Source organism: Hippopotamus amphibius, chromosome 1, assembly GCF_030028045.1.
Source record: "Hippopotamus amphibius kiboko isolate mHipAmp2 chromosome 1, mHipAmp2.hap2, whole genome shotgun sequence".
Taxonomy (NCBI): Eukaryota; Metazoa; Chordata; class Mammalia; order Artiodactyla; family Hippopotamidae; genus Hippopotamus; species Hippopotamus amphibius.
In genome coordinates, this window is record NC_080186.1 from 193816504 (window position 1) to 193840409 (window position 23906).

The 23906-nt window shown below is 35.2% G+C and overlaps 1 protein-coding gene across 18 annotated transcripts in view; it reads right to left on the reverse strand.

Moving 5' to 3' along the window:
* Positions 1-8197: 8197 nt before the first annotated feature.
* Positions 8198-23906, reverse strand: part of PPIP5K2 (diphosphoinositol pentakisphosphate kinase 2) — a 76259-nt gene continuing 60550 nt past the window's right edge. For 8 of the 18 annotated variants that reach the window (XM_057738057.1, XM_057738031.1, XM_057738152.1 and 5 more), the window contains 5 exons: positions 22493-22612; positions 21545-21607; positions 17917-18057; positions 14667-14792; positions 8198-9909 (listed from right to left, as the gene is read on the reverse strand). In XM_057738057.1, coding sequence (XP_057594040.1) covers positions 9797-9909; positions 14667-14792; positions 17917-18057; positions 21545-21607; positions 22493-22612 — 563 coding nt within the window. In that variant the 3' untranslated portion in view covers positions 8198-9796. Of the gene's footprint in view, positions 9910-14666; positions 14793-17916; positions 19809-21544; positions 21608-22492; positions 22613-23906 lie in introns of those variants that run through there. The other 10 variants (XM_057738115.1, XM_057738095.1, XM_057738168.1 and 7 more) reach the window with 3 other exon arrangements.

Consider the following 23906-nt stretch of genomic DNA (forward strand, 5'->3'; position numbering starts at 1 on the left):
GCACAGCAACTGGTTTATAATTGGCATTCAGCACACACTTGGTGAAGAAATGATGATTCTCAGATGACTGAGAAAAGCATTTGATTAATTATGGGGTTAATGGCCAGATTAACGAGGTAAGCCTTCCAAGGGTATTTGCATTTTAAAAGGGGCTGTGTGTTCACAGGGGAGTTCATTGAGCTTTCTTAATGATTTTTTCCCTCAAAGGATCTCCAGTGTTGACATTTCAGACACTAAACCTAGCAAGTTGGTGAGATATTTTGAGCAGATAATTTCCTTCCAAATTCCCACATCTTACTTGGCAACCAACTTTTCTGCTTATGTAGTGGCCTCTTGGCCCAATCCAGTAATACGAGGTCACCTGATTCCAACAGAGTCACTCTAGTTTTTTAGGGATAATTTGTGTGTGTGTCTGTGTGTGTGTGTGTTTGTGTGTATCAAAATGAGTTATACCCATTTATAACCAAGAGTTATGATGAAATGATACCAGGTACTTATTTGTGATTGCAGCATTAGTCATAATATAGAAGACAGAAGATAACAAGGGAAAGAACTTCCTTAGAATCATAGTGTCATAGACTGTGAGAGGTCAGAACCCACATGATCATTTTACAGATTAATTTTACACATATTGGTTTAAACAACCAGTTGGACAAGGGTAATAATGCATGTGTGGTAGGAATATGGAACATATTCTATACACTCAAAGATTCCCCTTACAGTCATTTGCTTTTACACAGCCCATAGGACTATATCACCCATAAGGATACTGTGTATAAATAATTTTTTCTTGCTACAAAAACATTTCCATAACTGTATTTCATTTTATTAAGGCTAATATGAAGAAGAGTTTGCATTCTGGGTAATAAAGGGAAGCTATTACATAAATATTCTCATGTTGATAATTCTCAGTTATTATTCTAAATATTATAGCATTTACTGTATTAACAGTAAATTACTCAAAAGAGTATCTTGGGAACAAGGGGGAATAGTAATGGGAATTAGTACCACTAAATTTTTTTGAGTTATGCTATCTACCTAAATAAGTGTGCAAAAAAACACCTGCTGACTATGATAAAAGAAGGAGCTAATGCTATTAGAGGGAATGGTTAAGGTCCTAGAATTCTGTGGAAAAAGGGAAGATAAAGCAAGTTCATACAAAGTTTTAGAAGAAAGGGCCTCAGGCAAACCCTCTGGATGCAGAGATAGGAATCTGGGGCCCAGCAAAGTATGGAGCATCACAGTCTCCCAGTCAGCCAGTAGCAGGCCCACCCAGGAGACAAAACCAGGTCGCCTTTCTCCCACATTCTTCCTTTCATAGCAATGACTTTGCTCTTTTTTTTCCTGAAGAGGCTTTGAAAAAGTGTGGAAAAAAACCGTATTTATAACCAGGCAGTTCAACATGCATGTTTTTACATGCACAAATTTCATTGCTAAAAATGGAATTAAAGTATCGATCTATTCAGTGCTCTATCCTGTGGAATGATCATGAAGGGATTTCAGTCACATGATTCCAATCTGGACACTTAACATTTCATACAGGACTTCTGAAATGACTCTGTGCTTTCCTTGAGCTGTTGATTCTTTCAATTTTCACATTTTTAAAGTGACTGCATTTTCCACAGGTGGAGCAGACACTATCCTCTTTCAATATGGGTACCATTGTGTGGCTTATTCTCTTTGTGGCTTTTGCATCTATTCCATTGGGATGTTGGTATGGCATATGGGACTTTCAAAAAGGTTTCTAAATGACCAATGAAAAATCAGTAATACAAAACTGTGGTGAGTTATAACATTTAAGACTCACGGGTCTCATTTCATTGTCATGAATCTTGTGCCAGACCTTATAGGACAGATTAGCATTTCTACGTGTAATGAAAGAGTCTTTAATTATTTGGTTTCCAATTTTTTCACATCAGAAACGATGCTTTTTGATAACAGTACGGCCTGTTTTTATTCTCCACCTCACCTCTCCTTCACTTTCTTTCTTTTCTCCTCATTTTTCCATCCACCCATCTACCTTTATCACTGAGCTTTCTATTCAGCATTGACTAGCTTGAGAAATATCTATGGGTTTTAAAAGCAGGAAAACACTTTCAGAAGGCACATTGGTTTTTTTTTTTTCTTTTAAAAATCATCCTTCCATATGTCAAGCATTTCTGCAGCACTTTACATAGAATGATAAAGAAGTAGCTCACTTTCCTTATCAAGATACATGCTTGTATGTGCTTGAAAATAGGTATCTAAACTGTACAACAATTATCCCACCAGGGTCATACAACTGTGTCATTCACACCACACACAATATGAAATGGTTGGGTGTTAGGGCAGGCCTGATGAAATACTGTGGGTTTTTGTTTTTTCTTAAATCTGCCCTAAGAAGGACTGTATTGCCTTATTTTAAATATTTTATTTTTAAAAAGGGAAAGATGCCAGAATAACCTTGATTGAGGGAGTGGGTTTTGCCAGTAGTTACTAGGCAGGCTGTTCCCATGGCAACAAGAGCAACCATAAAGGAGTATTAGGAGCTGTCCAGAAGATCCTTGACTGAAAAATGCTGAAATACCATTGAAAACAGGCCTGGCTGACATTTGGACTATATAGAACTCTATTACAACAAAGAATACAAACAATGCTTAAATTTTGTTCTTCCTTTTATGGTTTACCAAATTAACATTTCATCTGATCCTTCCAACACTGTACTGCAGGTAGGACTGGCATTATTAACTTCATTAATAAAATATAACTGTGATAAGAAGACATGGGCTTTTCCTTTCCTCCTTCCTCCTCCTCCTCTTCCTTCTTGTTAAAGGACAGTAACAAAATAAACAATTCTCAGTTTGAAAATAAAGGAGGAATCATTTTTCAATTAAAAAATTATCCCCGGGACTTCCCTGGTGGCTCAGTGGTTAAGAATCTGCCTGCCAACGTAGGGGACACTAGTTCGATCCCTGGTCCAGGAAGACCCCACATGCTGCAGAGCAACTAAGTCTGTGTGCCACAACTACCAAAGCCTGTGCTTTAGAGCCCAGGAGCTACAACTACTGAGTCTGCTTGCCACAACTACTGAAGCCGATGTGCCTAGAGCATGTGCTCCACAGCAAGAGAAGCCACTGCAACAAGAAGCCCACACACCGCAACAATGAGTAGCCCTCACTTGTCGCAAGTAGAGAAAGCCTGTGTGCAGCAACAAAGACCCAACACAGCCATAAATAAATAAATGAATAAATAAATAATTTATTTATAACAAAAAAATTATCCTCAAATACAAAACAGAAATATAAGCTGTCTTCAACACAACTAGAAGATGCCTGTAACCTCAACCACAATACATGAGAAAGGTATGACATATGCAGTCAAGGTCAAACAGTATGACACCTGGAGAATATGCTTATGCTTCACATCTCAAAGTCATCAGACCAAAAGACTCCAAAATAGATGGCATGATCAGAGGAGCAAAGCCAATTCCTTGTCTGAAAAGATGGAAATGGGCTGAGTGCCGGCAGGAGGGGATTTTCTGTATACTAGTTGGTACCACAGAGTAGTGGGAGAGGCAAAGCCAAAGGAGGAAATAAATGCCACATACAAGAAGCAGGCTGTAGATGAGTCAGAAGGGAGGAAAGAGATTCCAAAGGTGAATAGCTCTGCAGCTGCCAATGCTTGTTGGCTGGAGAGAATGAAAAGCTCAAATAGCTCTCTCAGACCCACAATCCTGTCATAAGTAGCTTCACTTACCCAGGAAGAACTATTAATTCAAAATGGTGCCCCATCCACCATATGAATTTATACCAAACAGGTGAGCCAGAAAGAAACTTACCTCATTTAAAGAAGAATAATAAATGAGGATGACCTCGCACAATGCTCATATAAACACACTCCAAGAAAAGGAGAAAAGCAACAGGAAAAACAATAGCAGATAAAACCATTCAACAGAGAAAATGAATTCATTGAGCATACAAATATGTGACCAAATATATTGTCAAATTTCAAAAAATTTAAGGAAGTGAAAAGTTCGCCCAGATACACAGGTGATCGGAAACCACCTGGCAAAACAACCAAAGGTAATGCATTATGAGATAACAGATTCAGGAAAGAAAAAAAATAAAGATATCCCCAGAAATAAGATCACACCAGAAGGAATACAGAGGAGATAAGCTAAACTTAAAAGAAGGCAAAGAGGAGATAAGGTGAAATGACTTCTTCATCTTGATTAACCAGGGGTTCAAAATGCAACATTTAAATAGATAAGCATGTAATAAGGCATAAAAATACTTATAAAGTTAAACACAGGAAGAACCAAGGAAATCAATCAAAATTGTGAAGTAGAGAAAAGGTAGAAGGAAGTATACTAATTAGACATAGCTCATAGCAGGGAGTCAATAGCACCTAAAAAATTAAATGTATAATTCAAAATTATAGTTAAATAGAAAACTATTAGTGGAACCAAAGAAACTATAGCAAACACGGATAATATAATTGATAGTGTACAGTGTACAGTGTGTACAGTGCACATTGATTACTAAGCCGCCTTCCTATCAGGACCCTAATACTGGTCATATATCCATCCTTTTTTCACACTGTCATGGGATCTAGGGCACTCTTTATTTATTTATTTATTTATTTATTTATTTTATTGGCTGTGTTGGGTCTTTTTTGCTGTGTGCGGGCTTTCTTTTTAGTTGCAGTGAGTGGAGGCTACTCTTCATTGTGGTGTGCGGGCTCCTCATTGCCGTGGCTTCTCTTGTTGCAGACCATGGGCTCTAGGTGTGTGGGCTTCAGTAGTTGCAGCACATGGGCTCAACAGTTGTGGCTCACGGGCTCTAAAGCACAGGCTCAATAGTTGTGGCGCACGGGCTTAGTTGCTCTGCGGCATGTGGGATCGTCCTGGAGCAGGAATCGAACCCGTGTCCCCTGCATTGGCAGGTGGATTCTCAACCACTGCGACACCTAGGAAGCCCCTAGGGCACTGTTTCTTAACTGAGGGTGATTCTGCCCCTCCAGGGGACATCTGATCATGTCTGGAGATGTTTTTGACTCTCACAATTTCGATGGGCTGCTACTAACATTTAGGGTAGAGGCCAGGATGAGATGGCTGGCTCCAAGCCAAAATCCTATGTGTGATCTCAGACCTTTTCCTAGGCAATTACAAAGGCTTTGCCTGGTAGGATTCATGGGGAAAAGCTGCCTTTCCCACTACAGTCTTCCAAGGGAGTTACAGTCAGTACCCTTCATGCTCATATGCATATCTGTATTCCTAGTCTAGGTATCTCCATTCACAGGCCTCCTTATCAGGAGACCTTGGCTGAGACACATTTTAGGTCTCTCCACTGAGACCTCCTTATGGGGCAGGCCTTGACCAAGACACTTTTCTCCACGATGACTTAGTTTTTTCACTCCTAGCCTTTCCTCTAGTCCCCTTGGTTCATAAAATGGCAGGAATCTTTTATTCCAGGGTCTCCTCAGCAGTGAGACAATTTCCTCCACCTGTACTATCTGTCATTTGATTGACCCTTGCTCAGTGCCATTCCACGGGGAGTGGGGGTTTGGAACAGTGAGGAACCAGCACTACTTTCCTACTTTCCTTTTTGGCCTCTTGCTTATCACAGTAACTAAATAAAGACTTGATTGTTACTTTCATTTTAGCTGTCTTAACCCTTGCAGCTTGGAGCAGGGATACTGCTAAACATCCTACAATGCACGTAACAGCCTTCCACGATGAACTACCTGGTCCAAAATGTCAACGGTGCTGAGGCTTTTGGGGAAATCTGACCCCATCACCAGCTCTAGGGCCAGTAAGTTCATAGAATTCTCCTGGTGAATGTTTTTCATCCAGAAAGTGGACAAATGACCAAATAAGTTGCCCCAGCCACAGTGAAGTAGAAGACTTACTATTCCATGGTTGAAGGAGACTTTTCCTCAATTTCTGTTGTGCTGGACATGAATCAGGCAAAATGTACCCACTGGCAGCCACTGGCTCCCAACATGAAGGAAAACGACTTTGGGACAAAGTTTATTCTATGCTAGAGGAAACAGGGAGAGACCCTGGGCCCTTGATCACATGACTGATAAAACTGTGGCTGAACCCACCATCTTTGGACCTTCAGAAATGTGTAATAGTGAATTTCCTTGTGATTTTAAGTCAATTTCAAATGGAGTTTTTCTTACTTGCAATGAAAAGTATTCTTTTACAAAAAGATAAACTAAATAAGCAATAAAAACAGAAAGCATAACTTAAAAGCAAAGCTATATTACATATATATAAATACAATTAGACTATACTAATATAGGAAATAAGGTACTAAAATAGACAAAGCAAAACCCACTATATAGTATATTAAAATAAAATACCTAAATAAGTTGACACAATATAAAAAAATAAAAGGATGAATAAAGGTATATCAGGCAAATGTAAGCCAAAATAAAACAGATCATAATCTTAATATCTGACATTTCAAAAGCATCCAATGAGGAAAAAAAATATTGTTATAATGGTAAAGGTAAAACCCACAATGGAAATTTAACAGTTGTGAATTCATATGCAACAGAAAACACAGCCACATACTGAACAGAAAAAAGTAAAGTAAAAACCACATGTAATAAAAGGAGAACTTGATAGTAATCCATAAGTGGAAAGTTTAACTTACCTCTCTCTCAAGTCATGACTAAGCACATGGACCAAAGGAAAAGGCTACAGATAATCTAATGTCTTTAATCAGAATATAATTTATATATAGTATAAAATAATAAATAGATTTTGTATGATCCTCCATTCTCTGAAAATAGAGACTAGATCTTCCACAAAAATTGACCCACGTAAAGAAAACTTTACATGGCAATAGTTTGGTACCCAGGATTCCGTACAAAGGGACAGCTGTTTCTACTTGGACTCCTTATCACAAGGGACTCCTTCAGAAAGAGTGTAAAAATTGTTCCCATGGGCAAGAATGCTGCTGTATGTGGTAGCACCAGGTATAGAGAAAGAGAATTAGAGAGGGAACTGCTGGACCATCACAGAAGTGATCCCAGCCTGACCAAGAGTAATATGGCAGCCTACACTGTCCAGATAATAAGGCAAGGGTAAACTGACATAAAACTAACGAATGCTCTATGTAAGGCAAACTTTGATAAGCACACAAGGAAAGACTGAGAACTTTCTACCAAAGTATTAATGCAAGACAAAAAAGTAAAATCTTAGTTCAAACTGGCATGGAACTAAATAATAGTGGAAGTATAAGGCAGATCAGAGTCAGCAGAACCTGGAGAAAAATCTGGGTGACCTTGATCAAAAAAGACTTCCTTTGTCTAAAGAGTCCTAACGAGAGAGTTTGTGAAGAAGATCTTTTAGCTTTTCTCTCATAATTGCCATCTACGGCCCTTTTGCTCTAGGTATTTATATATATATTAAGTATACTGACACATGTTCTCTGTCCATTTACTGTCTCCCTTCTGCCTCCATTCCTGCTCAAAGGAAACATGATATAAAGAGTTCAGCACACTTCTCTGTAATCCAAGACTGTACAACATCCCCAAAACATTTGCTAGTAGTTAAGAATGGACTACAAGAACTCATTAGAACCAGAGCAGCAGAACCTGCTGGCACTGGACTTCAAGGGCAAAAATTAGCTTTGAGTTCATATGTAGGAATATTAAGGGTGAAAAGACTGAATAATGCATTACGAAGACTAACATGCCAGCATAACTGGACAGTACCTCAAGCTGGGCTTTCTCATCTCTTAGCTGGTTAGAGGATTAGCTGTGAGAAGAAATATCTTTTCGTATTGAAAACAGACCAGAAACACACTTTACAGGGACAGAATCAAGTGAAAAACAGATATTTCAGTCAAACTTCCACTGAATGGTGATAACTATAATTTCTTGCTCTGATATAGAAGACTTTCTGTTTTGGAAAATGAACCTAAGATTCTTGCAAATTAAACTGTCCTGTCTACACAGCAGTATTACCAAGTTTGGTGACTACAGTGAAATCATAGTTCTTGTATATCAAAGGAAAAATGCAACTTGTACCAAACTTTCTAGTTAATTTCTAGGGAATATATTGTGATAGCAATAGCCAATACTAAGAAATTTTCTCTATGAGCATTATTTAATATTAATAAAGTTTCCCTCATTCTTTCCAATTCGAAAGCTGAAAGTAAAGGGCCAAAGAATAAAAAATAATTTGCCATTTAAGTCACTCTCTGATTCTAGAAATAAAATATTTTAATTCAGTTCCACTTAAAAAATAAAAGTAGTTTCTTTACTCCAACAATGAGCACATTAACCACATTTTCACATACAGAAAGCTTAGGTACATTCAACTGCTTACAAGACATGTCTCCATATAATACATTTACATTCATGTGAAGTATATGAATTGATATAATTGTATATATTTGTGACTTTTGCATCTGGTACCTTTTAAAATGAACACATAATATGCTTATATTTTAAGGTCCGTTCATATATGATGATTTAAGGTTTGAAGAGTCTCTACTGAAGAATTTTAATAGCTGCATTCATACAAGAATTCAGTAATTTTTCTAAACATAAGCTTCAAACTAAAGCTTTAGCAATTTAAGCTGGCCCGACTGGCGATGGATGCAAGATGTACTGTGTGGTTTACAGTTTAAGTCATTTCAAGTGGTTTATACAATAATTATCTGTGCATTGGGGAAAAGAAAATAAGCACCAAGGATAATAAATATTTTTTATATCACAGATTAAATCGCAATACAATAATCTCAATTTCCATTCAAAATCTAATTATTTGAAATGAGCATTTATTTCAAATGCTCAATCTTTAAGTTATCTTAGTGAGATCAACTGATATTCTAGAGATAAAAATGGAAATGGTAAAAACAGATGCTATACATAATACCTACTAACAATGGAATTCAGAAATTCTTACATTGATGATCTTTCGGAACTCAGCTTTTTAGATCTAAAAAGAACTCTGAAAATAACAATCATTTATAAACTTGTCAACTGTATCTCTTAAAAAGAAACTCTAAAGATGTCTTTCTTGCCAATATATGAAGCAAAATTTTCCTCATGAACAAAAGCACCTTATGGTAAGGAAACATATAAAGAAAATATTTTCTAAAAATTAATATACAAATTTATGTGCATAAACATACAGTTGTCCCAGCTGCATATGTAATATTTTAAATAACACACAATAAAAAATTCAAAGCATAGATTGAAAAAAATAACCCATATGCTAATACTCCAGTTATTAAATATTGCAGCATATATGTAATTATAACAACTGGGGAAAAAAGTTTCTAATCTAAATGGTCAATGAAATCTCTTTGGAAATATGCTTTTTAAAAGTCCCCAGTAAGGCCATCAAATTTCAAGCTATAGGTTTTTACAGCCAAGATGCAATCCCATGAAAATGAAAATGTGTACAGAGGCTACCTCACAGATTCTTCAGTAAAGAGCATTACTGTGTGACATTGGTACAGGCCAGCTGGGCTTTCATGTTCCTTTTCTACCAGAGGCACATGGTAAACATCACATTAAGAACAACAGACCTTTATCACCATAAGTTTTGCTACTCATAAAATGCTAATAAACATTGTTTTAAACATTTCCAGATCATGACAAAAGTTCCTTACCTGAATATATAAGAAGAATTCTCTAGATTTAATGTATCTTTAAATGAATACAGAGATGTATAAGGAGACACAAATTACTTGTTTTGATACTCTTCAGTCAAGGTTTATTCTGTCTCTTTCTCCTGAACACGTGATTTTTATAAGTATAAGGAGTTCCAGCTTCTGCTAAGAAGATTTCATTTTTTTTTCGCAGCGTTTTTTTTGTATTCATGCATTTCTGTTTTGCTACTCACTCCCTTTTTCCGAGATGAGGTATTAGGAACAACTGTACTAGAAGGTCCGCTGGGAGCTATACAAAAAAAGAAAAACTATTGCTTAGATTTTCACAAGCAATCCAAGTTTAGATAATACAAAACAATCAACAGAAGTTCAAATAACACAAAACAAACTTCTCTTTTTCCCTACATTGTTCCTGGGAAACTAATTTATTCCATCATTTTAAACTATCATCTACTGTCCTAATGACCTTCAAATTTATACTTCTGGCCCAGGCCTTTTCCTATACCTCAAGATCTGCATATCCTACTAGAAACCACTATATAGATATCTGACAGGAAATATAAACTTAACATGTTTAAAACTGAACTCATCATTTTCCTATAAACATCTATTATCTACAGTATCTCGTATCTTACAACTATCTAAAAACTGAAAGATTAGAAAACTAGAAACATTCTTGACTTGGGAATCATCTTTTTATATCCAAAACAACATCAAGCCACAATGAGTTATCAAAAAGTTATTCTAAGCCAAGTTGCACTTTTATATAGATGGGTGAGCTCCTGTCAGACCAATCTCCTGAAGATAACAAGTATAAGCTCAGGATAAAATATGAAAAAACAACTACCTGAAGACACTGAAGAGTGAACAAAAGCAGGCATATACTAGAAAACAATCAATACTTGGAAGAAGAGAATAATATGGAATTAATACCCCTGCCCTTTTTGGCCTAAGGACAGGATCCAGTCTGCATCATGTGGAATGGCTAAAACTACAACATAAAACTCAGTCTTACTAGCACGAAGAACCAGAAGACAAGTATTGGAGCAACAGTAGCTGCTGGAAAATCCGGTGGGAAATCCCAAATCTTTGTGTAAACCCTGATCAAATGTATGACCTGAGCAGACAGAGTAAGCTCCTAAGAAGTCCAGATCAAGCTAAAAGAAGTGAAGTGAAATTTGAGCTGTCAGTCACTTCAGAAGACACAGTTTTGCATTCTGAGTTCAGCCAAGGTTAACTCTTTCCTTTACAAACAACCCAGTAGGGCTTCCTAGGTGGCGCAGTGGTTAAGAATCTGCCTGCCAATGCAGGGGACACGGGTTCGATCCCTGCTCCAGGATGATCCCACATGCTGCGGGGCAACTAAGCCCGTGCGCCACAACTATTGAGCCAGCCCTTGAGCCACAACTGTTGAGCCCATGTGCTGCAAGTACTGAAGCCCATGCCTACAGCCCTTGCTCCACAACAAGAGGAGCCATGGCAATGAGCAGCCCACGCACCACAATGAAGAGTAGCCCCCACTCACCACAACTAGAAGAAAGCCCGCGCACAGCAGAAAAGACCCAACACAGCCAATAAAATAAATAAATAAATAAATAAAAAACAACCCAGTACTCTTTGGAGGAACATAAGAGAAACAACAGAGTCCTGAGTTTGTCTAGGAAACAATCCAAAATTATTCAATATATGAAAAACAGGAAAAAACTATCCTTCTTGGGAATGGACAGATTCATAAGAGACCAATCCTGAGATCAGCCAGATTAGTAGACAAGAATTTTAAAGCAACTGTTTTAACTATGCTCAAGAACAAAGGAAAATATGCTTATAATGAATAAAAATATAGGAAATTTCTAAAGAAAAAAACTATAAAGAATCAAATGTCTAAAACTAAAGAATAAATATATGAAATAAAAATTCACTGGATGGGCTTAACAGCAGAATGGAGATGACAGGTAAAAATGACTATCAACCAAGATTTTATTACAAAAAAATTAAAATAAAATAAAATAAAATCTCTAAGCATGCCATAGTCGAACTTCTGAGAACCAAAGATAAAGGGAAAACACCAAAAGCAGGCAGAGAAAAATAATCCATTAACCCACTGCATACAAAGGAACAAGAATTCAAATTAACAAAGACTTCTAATCAGAAACAAGGGGAATGAGAAGATAGTGGAACAACAACCTGAAAATGCTAAAAGAAAAAACTTTCTTCCCAGATTCTCTGTCCAGCAAAACTACTTTTCAAGAATGAAGGTAAAATAAAGATTTTTTTTCAGATATAGTAACAGATCTGAGGTATAAGAAATGGTAAAAAAGATTCAGGTTGAAGGGAAATGAAACCAGTTGGAAACAAACACTTAAAAGAAGAAATAAAGAGCATTAAAAATAGCAAATACGTGGACAATTATAAGACTTCCTTCTCTTTTTAACTCCTTTAAAATATGTATGGCTTTAAAGCAAATAACATAACATTGTATTGTAGCCTTTATAATACATGTGGAAGAAACACATATGGGTAACTATGTGTAAAGAATGGGAAGAAGGTAAAAAAAAAAAAAAAGAATGGGAAGAAGGGAAGATAAACACACCTATACAGTTTCAAGGTTTCTATGTTTTACCTTAAGTGGCACAAAATTAACTCAAAGCAGACAATGTAAATCCAGAGATGTATATTTACCACCACCAATAAAAGAATAATGCAAAAATGTATAGCTAAAAAGCCAACAGATAAGTTAAAATGAAATTCCAGAAAATACCAAATTAATAAAATAACTGGCAGGAAAGAATAAACGAATAAAAATCAGAATAAACAGAAAATATAATAAAAGAGTAGACCTAACTCAACCATATCAATAATTACATTAAATGTTAATGGACTATAAACACTAACTATAACGCATATTATTAGAATGGCCTTTTTAAAAAGGCAAATATATGCTGTCTACAAAAGACCCCCAAATATGAAGATAGATTGGTTAAAAAAAATAAAACATGCATGAAGACCTAAACAGACATTTCTCCAAAGAAGACATACAGATGACCAAGAGGCACATGAAAAGATGCTCATCATTGATCATTATTAGAGAAATGCAAATCAAAACTACAACGAAGTACCATCTCACACTGGTCATGATGGCCATCATTAAAAAGTCTACAAATAACAAATGCTGAAGAGGGTGTGGAGAAAGGGGAACCCTCCTACACTGTTGGTTGGAATGTAAATTGGTGCAGCCACTATGGAAAATAGTATTGAGGTTTCTCAAAAAAACTAAAAACAGAGTTACCACATGATCCAGCAATCCCATTCTTGGGCATATATCTGAACAAAACTATAATTTGAAAAGATACATGCACTGTTCACTGTAGCACTATTTACAATAGCCAAGGCATAGCAATAACCTAAATGTCCATCAACAGATGAATGGATAAAGAAGATGTGGTACATATATAAATGGAATACTACTCAGCCATAAAAAAGAATGAAACAATGCCATTTGCAGCAACATGGATGCGCCTAGAGATTATCATACTAAGTGAAGTAAGTCAGAAAAAGAGACAAATATCATATGATATCACTTATATGTAGAATCTAAAATACAACATAAATGAACTTATCTACAAAACAGAAACAGATTCACAGACAGAGAGAACAGACTTATGGTTGCCAAGGTGTGGGGGTAGGGGAGGGATGGATTGGGAGTTTGGGATTAGCAGATGCAAACTATCAATATTATACACAGAATGGATAAACAAGGTCCTACTATATAGCACAGGGAACTTAGAGGACTGGGACGGGGAGGGTGGGGGGGACTCGAGGGAGGGTGGGGGGGAGTCAAGGGAGGGAGGGAATACGGGGATATGTGTATAAAAACAGATGATTGAACTTGGTGTACCCCCCCAAAAAAAAATAATAAATAAATAAATTAAAAAAAAAATACACCATGATAAACCATAATGGAAAAGAATATGAAAAAGAATGCGTATTCGTATAATTGAATCACTTTGCTGTACAGCAGAATTAACACAACATTGTAAATCAGCTATACTTCAATCAAATCAATTAAAAATATATATACATCCCATGCATACAGTAAGCATAAGAAAGCTGAAGTAGCTAAATTCACATTAGATAAAATAAATTTTAAGACAAAGCATTACTAGATATCCGAGGAAAATTTCATGATGATATTGGAGCAATACATTAGGAAGTCATTACAATCAAATGTGTATGTACCTAATAATAAGATTTCAAAATTCACAAAGTAAAAACTGACCAAATTAAAGAGGGAAGCTGACAATTCCACAACTGTGAATGGAAACTGCTCTCTAAGCAACTGTTAGAAATATTAAAACCTCCTCTCCCTTGTACGTGTTGCCATCCCCCAAAATGATAAACACACAGAAGATTTGAGTAACATTATCCCTATCTTGACCTAACGGATACTTACAGAATACTACATCAATAAACTATGGTATAATTCTTTTTTAATGTACTTGGTATATTTATTATGCATCTAAAACATAGAGAACAACAAGGTACCATGAGATTCAAAGAGTATTCAAGTCTTAGGTCCACTGACTACTACCTACGTGAACAGGAACAAGTCACAACCTCTCTGCAACAACTGGCAACAACACAATCAAATATGCCAAGTAAAAACAGAAAAAAGCTGATACAACATAGCTGAATTTGATAGTTACAGCATCAGGCTGAGAATAGAGAGATTAAAATACTCTAGAGAAAAATCTTTCAAATAAAATGACTAAAGTGATGCCTTGGCTCAACAGAAAAGCAAAAGAAGACAAAACTGTCCATAAATCAGTTTAGAAAAGTATGAGTATGAAATATATTTTACCAATATATGTGAGGGGGTGGGGGATAATTAACAGAGAAAAAAAACCCCAATATATCAACAGGCTACAATAACAGATTTCCTAGAGAGTAATGATCTTACTTAAAAACACATCTTTACGCCTACAAAGCAAGCTATTATTACTCCTCTAATTGCTATATGGAATCCACAAATTCACACACATTCCTAACCTGGTTTGCTGCTTGCTTTAGTACTCTTTATGGTAGTTGCTGGTGTTGGGAGGATCTTTGCAGGTGTATATGTATTCAAAGATACTTTTCTTCTCATTATTGGACTGGAACGTGAAGCTGAAGAGGCTGGAAAAAAAAACCAAACAAACCCAACATGGTAATTCAATAATTTTCTGACAATTCTATCAAATCTAAACTAACTAGATTACAAATAATTAAGACAGACTGTCTTCCTATATTACCCAGATGAGATTTATCTTCATGCAAGAGAATTTTAAAAGATTTTTTTCCTTTCTAATCAAGGTGGGAGACTGAGAGGTGTGAAAAGGACAAATAGGTACAATTCTTAAGCATGAAGTCCTCTGGGAAAGGATAGACTGGAGTGGGGGAGCTGTTGGCATGAAATGCTGCGTTCCTAAACAAAGGGAGGTGAGGAGATAACAAATGACAGATTTGCCTATTTTAGCAATTTTGGAAGAGGACCTGATAGAAATAAACAGTGAGTCTCTGAAAAATCAATATGTGGACCAATTACGGCAAATGTACCTTTGGCTGATACTTATGCTGAATGAACATAAATTTTACTGGCAGCAGATCAAAGTAGCCACTAAAAAATTAATATACAAGTGATTAAAAAGTGCCTAAAATATCCTATGAAGCACCACATCATTCCTTAGCTCTACGCTGCTTGCATTTTTTACGTTGTAACTTCCACCTCTAACTTTTCAATTTGTACTCTCACACCTTTTCCCCCACACTGATGTTGTCAGTGCCTCATTGTAAGCGATCTACTAGTCACCACAAAATTAATTTTGTCCTAGGTGAGAAAAAAAAAATCTGTGAATGACAGATATTAACAATGTCTTCTCCCTTGTTATGAATGCCACAAATTCAGTATAGTTCTATATTATGATGCTACTCGCTTGATGCTACTTGCTTGACAATCCAAGGAATATAAATTATGTAAATATATTGTGATTACTAAATATTAATTCTTCAGTTACACTATAAAATACAGAATTCAGACACTTCCATAACTAGCACCATATTTTCTTTAATATTCAAAGCAAATGAAAATAACCATAGGAAATCTGGGTTTTAGTTTTGCTTGACTACTAACTGGTTGATTCCCTCAATGGTGTCTCTAAGTTTTTTCCTTAAAACAGTAAACTTTTCTCAAATGAAATCTTAAATAAAATGGATCAAAGCAGATCTCTGGTTGAAGCAGCCACAAAAGACACAAGGCCTAATCACTCAGCATCTTTCTCTTCCTCATGGAACTTTCTAAAGCTCTTGGGAATATAGTTTGAAGATCAATGAATTAGATTAACTCTAAGGTTTATCCAATTCTATGAACTGCATTAACTATATTTACTTTCTAGTTCCCTCAGTAAGTAATGTTATGAAATTCTAAGAGAGCTAGAGGGGTTGGGGTACAACTTTTAACCATGATCTAGAGAAGAGTTAATTAGAATTGGAAAAGGAATTTAATATCCTTCATTTCATTAATACATCTCAATAATACACTCTGAGGAACTGAATTCACTAATCACAGAAATGAAGCTATCATAAAATAGCAATGCCACAGCATAAACATTCAAAGATTATCTTTTTATAAATATTCCACCAAAATTCTCTTTCCAAAACAGATGGCATTACTGCTACTTAATCTTTAAATCATTTACTGATAATCTTCTAAATTCAAAAGAGCATTAATACCTACCCTAAATTCTTATTTACAAATTATGATCTTTCTTTAATCTCTATTTTAAGATTATAAATCCCTGACCCTGGGAAGCAGTGAAACATCAAGTATAAAGAGGGGTAAAAGAGAAAATGAGAATTTATTTATTCAGGTTCTCTACTGCATTCTGAGGAGCTGCACGGTCCATTCTACCAGCTAACAGAGAACATAAAAGGAGAAACATCCTTTAGTTTCCTGACTCTGACTTTACAGCTTGCAAGTTATTTCATTTGGAGCATTATCAAGTCTCACAATCAGCCACATTCACATGTACATTTAAAACTGAAACCTACTTCCCCAAACCATTCCTAAAGTGAAATATTTTAGACCATATACACCAAGATACCTCTCTATTACCATTAATGGTTGAAAGCTGACTCTACCATCAGATGTGAAAAAGAAAGGCAAAAATGCAGAGGGCACCATTTGGACAGAATATACTGAATAGAACTCTGTAGAATAATTCAACGTGGTTGCCCAGGGAAGGGAGGAGAGTAACAGCAACACACAAAAATGCCTCTCATCCCAAGACCTCCAATTTTATTCTTGGTAAAAACATTTTTACAGCATCCTCCTTACAAAAAGGAGTTGGTATACATAGAAAGTTTGTACCTTTTCTAAGATATGACTAGGACTAGCAAGACTCAACTCTAAGCAGAGCATTCTCTCCCAAAATGAATGCTTCCTAAGTTGGAAATTCCAATGTATCAAAGGATCCTACAGAGCTGAAAATGACAACAGCCAGCTGACTTCTCACATCTAAAAAGGTATCCCTGAGCATTTCCAAAACTGAAGTCCCTCAGAATAGTTCTACGTGCTGTTTAAATGCATTACCAAAAAAGTGTTTTCTCAGTAAATAAATTTTGGAAAATGTGGGTATACAGTTTTCCTTATAGAAAGAAGAACCTTAGCTGTTTATATGCTGATGTAAGTACACCTCTCCAAAGGGAAGTACGATATAAAAAAATTTCCAAAACTTACTTAGCCAGGAATCCCTTATCTTTACACAGAGGAATTAACCTCTTCAGAATATCTTCTGCAGGACACAATTTAAAAAACTGTTGTCCTAATTTGCTCTCTTCAGTTAAGGGCTCTTTCTCAGTCTATATGACTGCTTATAAAAAGTGGTGAGGGGATGGGCATGTGGCATGTGTGGGTTAATGGAGACTGATATTTTGTCATTTTTAAAAAGCTTATTATAAAATGATATACAATAGGAATGTGAAAATAAGACCATGACTCTATATTACATGCTGCTGATTTTATTGCTGGGTCTTAGACTTTTTCCCCCCTTTTTGTAAGAAAAAAGATTTTGGGGAAGAATCAAGACAACAGACTGACACATTGCAAATTATACCAAAGAATTCTAAATAATGTTCTTCTATACCCCCTTCTCTCCTAAAATTCTATGTACTATCACTACTTGAGTTTATGTTTTTATAATTATTTTTATATTCAGATAATCTCTATTGCCTAAAAATCAAATAATAACAGTAATTTTCCTACAAATTTCAGGGGTCTTCCGTGGAACTTCACTTGATGGAGAAGCAATGGAAGCAAGAAATTCATCCACCTGCTTTAAAGACAGGGCATTGTGAAGAGTTTCTAAAGGACAAATAGATGGCACCATCGAATACAATTCAAAACCTAGGGAAAAAAAACAAGAACAAAACCAAAAGTTGGATATCTTAAAAATCATTAATTAAAAAGGAAGAAGACCATTGCTTAGAATTGGACAGTTTAGGTCTTTTCAATCTATCACATGCAAACACACAAGATCTCTGAAGTCATGACACCAGATGCTATGCAGTATGGGGTTGGAACAAGATGTAACAAAGATTTCATTTTAAATATAACCACATAGTACAGCATGCACACAATTTCATTCTGTATTTTGGTAAAATCTAAGAATAATGCTTAAAGAAAAAAGCCTGGGGGAATAATAAACAGAAAAAAATACATTGTTTTCAGTTTTTACTAGAATCAGGTCTATTTGATACGTGAATAAGTTGATGTCATAATGTGTCCTTGATGCCAGAATGCTAAAGGTAACTTCTTGTTGAAAAACAATTAAGTGATTACTTGTGAAGAGTGATTTTAAATACTTCTCTAGTCATAGCAAGGCCAACAATACTCTCTAGTGTGACCCCAGAAAAACATCCATTCATATACGCTGAAATTAAAATTCCAAAACATATTTCACCTACCTTTATTGAATTAACACAATAATTCTACTGTTGGAAATTGCTAGCTGAGTGAAGTCAGGCCAAGTAAAAAGCAATACAAAATACAAATACGTTTGCAGTCAACAATGGCACAGAAATACAAAAATTTCATGAAACAAACCATGCAAATATGTATTAATACCATCAGTGAAACAAAAGCACTGAAATATACAGTTTTTTCTAAACAAATAGGACGTACATTATTCACTTTTTATAAATATTGCCTATTTAAACTTTATTCAACTGAATGGCTTTTAAAATTGCTTTTATATACAACTAAAATAAGAAGTCTTTCCACATCTACTTTTTCAAAAATTTAAACTAATTTTCCTCCAAAAGAAATACTTTTAATGTTTAGTTTCTACATAAAGTCTAATATTATTACTTAAAAGTAAAAATTAATTAAACTCAAATAGACTGGAAAACTCTCTGCTTCAATAGGCATGTGCTCATTTTAACACCGACTGATATTTATTTAATTTGGGGAGAAAATACTGACCCAAGAACTGTCTAATTCTTAGCTGGACTAGGGAAGCTCTGGTTAAAAGAGAATCTAATCTTTCAATGAAAACAACAAATCCTTTGATTTACAAAACTGGTATGTTTGATTTTCAGGTGCAAACCAAAGCATGACAGAACATTACATATACTTAAAACAAAACAAAACAAAACAATAATACCATAACAGCAGCTAAAGCACCTAGTTAAGCATTAAAGAAATTAGGCTTGCACAAATACTACATTTTTTTAAAAGTACAAGATTCATGCGAAAAAGCGCAAACCCTTTCCTTGCATTACACTAAACTTAACATTGTGGATGTTTATCCTTTCTTCAGAATGTTTACAAGTCTTTTGTAACAACTATTTTCTTGCATTTGCCTGTTAGACTTTATAACAGACAAATGACAATATAATCAAGTCCCTTTGGACTACATCTTTTTCCATCTATCTTTAGTAAACTTTTTCTGTAATGCACAGTGAAAGGGTTAGCGCAGCAATTTAAAAAGCCACCCTGCTGTCATGTTTAGAAGCTATAAAAACATACCACTGGAGCCTAGAAATTCCACAGAGGAAACGGACCAGCACCTATAGAGGTGTAGGTGTTCTGCACAGAGGCCCAGAAAATAAGGTAAAGCACTGTCAGAAGATACTTGTTTCACCATGTTCCTTGAACTAAAGATGAAGGGGAGGGGTAAGTCCATGATATGTGTTAAGATGGAAAAAAAACATGAAAGTTAAGGAAAATAAAAAGAGTCAAATGACAATTCATAGGACAGATAAGACAACACAGTATAAAAAGAAAAAAAAAAAACTGACAACCCAAAAGAAGTATTTCTAGAGTTGAAAGCGATGTATTTTATATGCATCAAGTCACACAATTTGTGGAAAATCCACGTTTTTTAAAAAGCCTAAACCAAGAGAATATAAAATTACTCTATTTTCTGTTAAAGTTAATAAAAGCTTTTTTCTTGTTTTCTTTTTTTAAGCTTCAGTAAACAAAGAATTCTCCTATATAAAACTTGCAATACTGGCTATAAACATGAGCATTCTGTACAAAACCTATAGTCAGTCTTAAACCTTCAATGTCTCTTCTTCAGAATTTTGTGACTTCGGTTTTCCTTGTGACTTTGGTTTTTCTTCTAAGAAGTTCTTATGCATGCGGGTTCTTTAGAAGCTGCAGCTGTATCAAATAAGGATCTTTTTCTTCAAAAAGTAGCATTTAAACAGCTACAATGGAGGGAAAGCACATTTAGCTTTAAGGCTAAATTTTCACTTGTTGAGGAGTAGATCTTCTTACTCTGCCTTTAAGAGTATTAGTGCACTGTTATTTATGTATGCTGTTGAAGGATCCAGAAGGAGGAGAATGACTATAAACTTTTGTTCAATCCTTGAGCTTCACAGAAGTTTTTGAAAGACCTCACTTGAGGTTTTAAAAGACTTACTTACAGTTAAAAAGAAAAAAAGTTGCAGGGATAAAAACAACTTCATTCCGAATAAAAACAAAAATTTGTATGTCTTCTTTTAAATTCTTTGGTTCTGAGTTATTTTTAAATGATTAGTAAATATTCCCTCTTGTCCCAAAAGAAAAAGCTCTATGTAAGAAAGCTGTAATAGTGCAAAATTTAGCTTCTAAATAATGGTCACAAAACCTTCCTGTTCAGCCTCCAAAACTGAAGTTAACTGAACTGGTTGTGTAGATTTTTAGTCTAGTTTTTTCCCTATCAGGAGCCCTCCAAATTCTAACAAAAAGCAATGGTACCCCCCCCCCCCCAAAACTGGTTGCTTGGCAGCAGCAAACCACATTGCCACATGAGGACAAAGTGAATGCTGAATGAAGTTTCCAGACTGCTCCAGACCAAGTTGGGTTTTGCTTTAAACAGCCAGAGATAAATAATGTTACACAATGAAACCTCCATCCCCTGGTTCCTAAGAACTTTTCAAAGACACATCTCATTTGGCTATTTGACAAGTGTGGTTCTGTAACTTTGTTAAATAGCTCAATGAAACAACCATGTGATCAGAAAAGAAATCAGGAAGAAAAACACATTAAAATTATTAAGAATTAAAAGGAAAATAAATAATAATACTAATTGTATTTTAAAAATTCTGTAGATTGATCACTTGAGAAATCAGAAGGAATTTTTAGGTGCTAATTAAATATTAAAACTCATCATCATTGTGGTCATTTAAAAGTTTGATGAGTAGGGCTAAATTATTGTGTAAACTACAGTTGAAAAAGGGAGCTAGACAGTATCAATATTTTCGGTGAATACTAAGTTAGAATTGTATGCCAATTGAAATTAAGGACTGAGAAATGAATGATACTGTATACCCCACATTTTGAAATAAAAGAAAAATAAAAAAGGATGAAGCAGGGTATTATCTTTTAAAATAAGAGCAAAACGTACCATTGGTTGGGTGTCGAGCAAATGAGATAGAAAACCTTTTAACAGCAGAACCCCGTGTGGCGTCTGAGAAAGAGAAAAACAGGTACCTGAAATTCGTAACAGCTACCAAAAGAAGGACACTTAAAAAAAGAGGAGGAAAAACAAATATATAAGGAGGTTAGCATTAGGTCACATGCAGAAGGGACAATGAGACAGAGAAATGAGGCAAACACTGGTTAAAAGAAGTAAAATGGCTTGATGATAGAGGCAAAGTGGTTAATGAAATATACAAAAGAAAGAAAAGCAGGATGAGCTGGCAATTCTGGTAAATTCATGTTTTACTGACTAAAATAAATTTGTGGATACATGAGAAAAAGTTTTACATAAAGCTAATTGGGAAAGGGCTAATAAACACTCCTATTAACAACAGAAGCAAGCTTCCATGAGCCTCAAAAGACATTCTGAATATTAAAACTTAAGGTGTATTAACAACAGTGAGAGGATTTCCTTCAACTAGGGATCCTAAACTATTCTCACCTTATGTTTATTCTTATAAAAATATTGCCAATATGATATTTTCTTCTACTTATAAACATTCATTTTATTTGCTTAAATCAATACCAGTAAGTAAAATAAGGGTTAACAATGAACAAACATTTAAAAGATCAAAGAAAACTTTATTCTTTATAATATGGTTTATCAGCTATTTAAAAGAAGAATACACATGATGCAGTTCTAAATTTCATATTTCAACGAAATACTCATAGTACTAGAAGTCTAACTACAATTAACCGACGAAACATGGACCCAAGTGGCGGTAACAGAGCATTGATAGTCACTTAGGCAAAGGGTGCTAGGATTCCACTTGCATCAGTCAGTGGCCTTAGGCTTGCCTTTGCGAAATATTGTATGCTCATGGGTGTGTGCGTGGATGTAGGTATGAATCTGTGTGTGCATGTGTGCACATACCATCTATGCAGCCAGAAGAAGTCAGCTTTTTACGATGAGTACGAGCATAATCCTGTAGGTTAGGTGCGCTTGAAGAACCCCCGAGCACCGAGGTGCTAAACAGGCCCGCACAGTGAGACCCTGATGGGAGTTAGAGAAAATACATACAACAACGGGTGTTCTTCTATTCACACTGGGAATTCATGCAGCATGCAATAACATGGCTCTTACCACACAGATCTGGCAGTGCCCTGAACAGGCTCACAATTTCACTTACACGGTCAACTTTAATACAATTACTACCACCATTTATCATATATACAAATGGAGGCATTTTACACTGGAAAAAATGTTCTTTGAGGAAAATATGCCCACACAAAAATTAGACATGTACATATTAAAAGTATTAAAAAGCGATCATAAAAATTAACTGATAAGGAATTCTGTCAATCAATTTGCATGAGCAGGCCATATAAAAAACCTCTCCTAGCACAAATTAAATCATATTAAATCAATATTTTTGAATGTATATCTGTAAATGAAGAAGCTTTACTGATGCCCCTGAATTTGAGTTATCAGTATGTTATGAAATAAAGTAAATCAAAGCTTACTTATTTGTGAGAAGACCAGATGAAACAATTCCTTTTAAGTGGTCATTCAGGCCTAAATCACTCAATTTCTAATACTTAAATGACTTAAGATCTTAATTAATGAGAACCTAATTTGATGCTTAACTTGTAGTAAAAGTCTTTATACCCAAGTAAAACTTTTACCACTGGGTAAGGATTAAGTAAATTTTTATCAGATATATTATGATACAAAAAGAAAGGAGTAAAAAAAAAAAAAAAAAAAAGAAAGGAGTAATACACACACACACACACACCCCCCCACACGTGTGTGTCTGGCAAGATACTATGGGATATCAAAAGGTATTAAATTAAGATATAGGTAATTAAAAGAAAGATTTTTCAACTATGTAGGCATCAATGGACAGTTCATATACTTAGTATAGAAATTATAGTACATACAGAATTGAAACAATGAAATTTATTTATGCTATTATTAAACTGATTTTGATAACTATTTACAGAAAATAGTAAGTCATTATCTGATGTGGTTTATCAATAATGAACTTAAAACCAAAATAAGTTTAGAAAGGTCTTTTTCAATGTTGCTTTGCTTGAGTGTTAGCAAAAAACAATTATGTTCTACAGGTCAATAAAGAATTGACACTGCCACTGTATATTAGTTTTGCTTTGGCTTTCCCTAAGAGATGACCACAAGGATAATTAATATATCCAGATAGGGTTTGAAACACTCCTCACTTAAAAGGTTTTTATTCAGAAAAGTAGGTTCTTTTTGTATGCAACAGTATATTTTCATCTTTATCAACTAGGAAAAATAATGTTTCCTTTCTAAATTAAAACATATTGTG